Raw genomic sequence first — 3293 nt, 5'->3', positions numbered from 1 at the left:
CCACATCCTTTAGTCCATGTCACTTCATTGTTGAACTTGTCTGAAACATACTAGGTAAAAGTGTTAGTCCAACAAGAGATATGTTGACATTAATTACCAAAACCACCTAGGGAGCACTTGTGCTTTCGCCCGCGTATTTTTCGGCCGACCGCGCTCAATATTTCGATGGCCTACCGCGTATTTTAACGTGGACCCACTGCACAGTGAGATGGGAAAAGACGTGGCCGCCCGTGCTAGTCTCCTCCTCCCCCGCTATCCCAAAACGAGCGCCGCCGGAGTCCAAATTTCCCCCCTTCTCAAGCCGATCTCCTCGCGCCCTCTCCCTCCCACCCTAGATCAGCGCCTCGGCCTGCAACCGCGGAACCCTCACTGCACGAACCAGCCACAACGCCCCTGGCCTTCTTCCCCCGACTTGATGAACCCTAGCCAATGCCCTGCCGTCTCCCGTTGGCGCCGCCCGCCGCCACCGTCTGCCGTCGCCCGTCGGCGCCGCCCGCCGTCACCTCCTGCCGTCGCCCGTCGGCGCCGCTCGCCGCCATCCCCTGCCGTCGCCCGTCAACTCCGTCCGGCAGCGCCCCCTGGCTCCCCCTTTCCAGTCTTCACTCCGGCTGCTGCCCTGTCCGGTGGGGGCGCGAGGCGTCGACCCCAGCTAGGGCGCGAGGCTGCAGGTTGCCCGGCGTCCTGCGAGGTGGTCTTCAGAAATTGGCTTGATGACACAGTTTTTTCTTCTAGATGCCACATTGCCACTGTTTGATGATGATTTTAGTTGTTAGATGCCATCATTGTTGTTTGATGCCACTGTTTGTTAGATGTGGTACTCATTCACCCAAGCTCTCGTTATTTTAGGTTTATATCAGCCAAGCTCTCGTTATTTTAGGTTTATATCAGTTAGACATGTGGATCTGAATTGGATACCTTGTTTCTTCAACTAGTTAAACTGTACTTCCTTATTACTGTTGTCATATTTGTTTGTGGTTCGTCAGTGCGGTGAGTGGTGTGAACATCTGGAGTCAGATAGCCTACCATGAAAATATGCCCTTGTATTAGATGCAAGATCAGCAGTGAAGTTCTCCAAAATAAAAATGTCGACCTCTGTTATGGTGGAACAGTGGAATGTTTTGATCTAGTCTAAACATCTAATTAGTATTCATATAGTACCAGGAATGGAACTACTGGTAACAGAGGATGCTGATTCAGGATCAGTTTAGCATGTGCAATCATTTTTCTATTTTACATGCACCTTTTTCATTTAGAATGTCTTCAGAACATCTCATGTCACTTGGTTTTTAGTATGTACTTGTTGCACCTTGAATCAAGATGACTTCTGTAACCTTCACTTTACTGAATGCTTCCCAAAGTTTATTGTTCAGTGTACTGTTTTCCGGATATGGTAATTTGAAAAGAATGCTGCTGTTGCCACTTTTTTGGCATCCTTTTTTTTACATGGTATCACATGTTATTCATGCGTTTCTGTGCCTTCCTCACCGGCAATACAGTAAAGCAATGTAACTTCATTTTTTCACATGTTACAGAATGACATATTGTCTTGAACATCCTACAATGAAGGTGCTCCTAATGCCTGTAGAACCTAATAAATAATGCTATGTCTGCTCTAAGGTATTTTGCATTGTCTTAAGATATCTCATTCTTATATGTTATTCCTCTCTTTTGTATCTGACATGAAACTAAAACTGAATGCACCAGACCCCTCTTCTGCTAGATGTTAACACCAAGGCCATGAAGCTTAGGGAGGTTCTCGACAAGATTATAAAAAAGCAAACTTGGAATGAACCTACTGTTGGTAATGATTGGCTCGATGCCTTGAGAAGGTACTATCCTTGTAGACTCATAATGTTTGCATCGTATGTAAATTTTTCGGGTTCCCCTTGCCTTCCAACAGCCTTTATAGAATATTAGTTACGATGACTTGCGCAATAAAGACTAGGTGGTCATAGATGATTTTTAGTTACTTACTAGCTTAGAATATACATAAAATGTCTTTATACAATTTTGCTAATTAAATAAAGTTAGCAGATGATTTCCCACTGTCCCAGAGTAGTAGCATGATACTGAAGCTATCGTGTATTTTTTCCACACATTCCATGGTTAATATCATACTTCAAATACATGGATATATTGCTCTGTTGTAGAGGCAAACGAAACCTGAACACTGTATTTCTGTCATATCCACTTTTTCACTTCAGCACTATTGTCAATGCCTAGAGCTTCATTTCTTCTATGATCCATGCAGGGAAGAGTTTGACGAGGACTCGAGGAGAAAGAGCATGACGGAACGGTTTTATCTGGATGGTCTGCTCTGGTGGAGAAGCAGATTAACAGTAATGGGGTAGTAAATAAATAAAGTACTTTCCTTGTTGCCGGATTTAACTGATTTTGCGCAGAGGAATTGATGTCATTAATTGTTTCAGCGTAGAGATGTTGTCTATCTGTGCAAAATGCTACCATGGCTGTAAAAAAACAGAGCGATATTGCTGCAAAAGCATTATAATATTCTTGTAAGCCTGCAGATTTTTTGAATTGAAGAACTCTATGTTCTACTTGTGAGACATAGACATGGTCGTGTTAAAAAGCGGCCATTGCTATGTACATTGTTGATCACAGTGACAGCTTGAATAGCATTCTGTTGTACCTGCTGATACACAGGTACCAAAAAGAAAACCGGCAGAGGAGAAACCACTGCAGAAAAGGGAGAGCAAGTCCAATATCATCTCCAGGACTAAGCAAAGAACTACTCCCATCTCTGAAACCAGATGATCTCCACAACTGTGTTAATTCTAGAACTATGTAAAATTCATTCTGTAACATCCAGCAACTATGTAAAATTCATTCTGTATTGTGTAAGATCTAGCAACTATGTAAAGTTCCATTCTGTAACATCCATTCTGTGTAATAATTCAAGACCCCATTCTGTATCATCCAACGGCTACTTAGCTAGCCAGTGAGCTATCATTTTCCTAGTAAAACTGGGTTGTTACTCTTCAACTTGCTTATCCGTTGTCCATGGGTTGAAACCATGAGTTAAATTCATAAATGGCAAATAGTTTGGATTGCTCTGGGTGGAAAATGCATGTAGTTTGGATTGGTCTGGGTGGAAAATGCATGCTGTTTGGTTTGGATGCTAGCTTAATTATTTTGGTTTGGTTTGGTTGCTAGAGGTGTAGTCCTACGGTTTGGGCTGGGTTTAGTTTGGGTGTCAAACTATTCCCAGGTTTAGTCATGCAAAAGCTAGTTTTGATTCACTGAACCATATGCATAGCACATCCAAATTTGCA

The 3293-nt window shown here is 43.1% G+C and overlaps 1 protein-coding gene across 1 annotated transcript; it reads left to right on the top strand.

Annotated features, from left to right (window-relative positions):
- The first annotated feature begins 236 nt into the window (after positions 1-236).
- On the top strand, positions 237-2936 carry LOC119335658. The gene is made up of 6 exons (XM_037607758.1): positions 237-688; positions 1533-1617; positions 1705-1829; positions 2252-2347; positions 2430-2516; positions 2665-2936. Exons 3-6 carry the CDS (start codon positions 1738-1740, stop codon positions 2807-2809), a joined length of 420 nt encoding a protein of 139 aa, XP_037463655.1. The 5' UTR covers positions 237-688; positions 1533-1617; positions 1705-1737; the 3' UTR covers positions 2810-2936.
- The last annotated feature ends 357 nt before the right edge of the window (positions 2937-3293 follow it).

This window comes from Triticum dicoccoides, chromosome 7B, assembly GCF_002162155.2.
Source record: "Triticum dicoccoides isolate Atlit2015 ecotype Zavitan chromosome 7B, WEW_v2.0, whole genome shotgun sequence".
NCBI classification, from domain to species: Eukaryota; Viridiplantae; Streptophyta; class Magnoliopsida; order Poales; family Poaceae; genus Triticum; species Triticum dicoccoides.
The sequence above is the reverse complement of the archived record's forward strand: the minus strand, read 5'-3'. Positions and strand labels throughout refer to the sequence as shown.

Bases quoted from the DNA above. Each gene is read 5' to 3' on its own strand.
- LOC119335658 (XM_037607758.1), top strand. From the start codon at position 1,738: ATGAAGCTTAGGGAGGTTCTCGACAAGATTATAAAAAAGCAAACTTGG. The intron at 2,348-2,429 runs GTAGTAAATAAA...TAATTGTTTCAG, and splicing joins AGCAGATTAACAGTAATGGG to CGTAGAGATGTTGTCTATCT. The intron at 2,517-2,664 runs GTAAGCCTGCAG...GCTGATACACAG, and splicing joins AAAAGCATTATAATATTCTT to GTACCAAAAAGAAAACCGGC.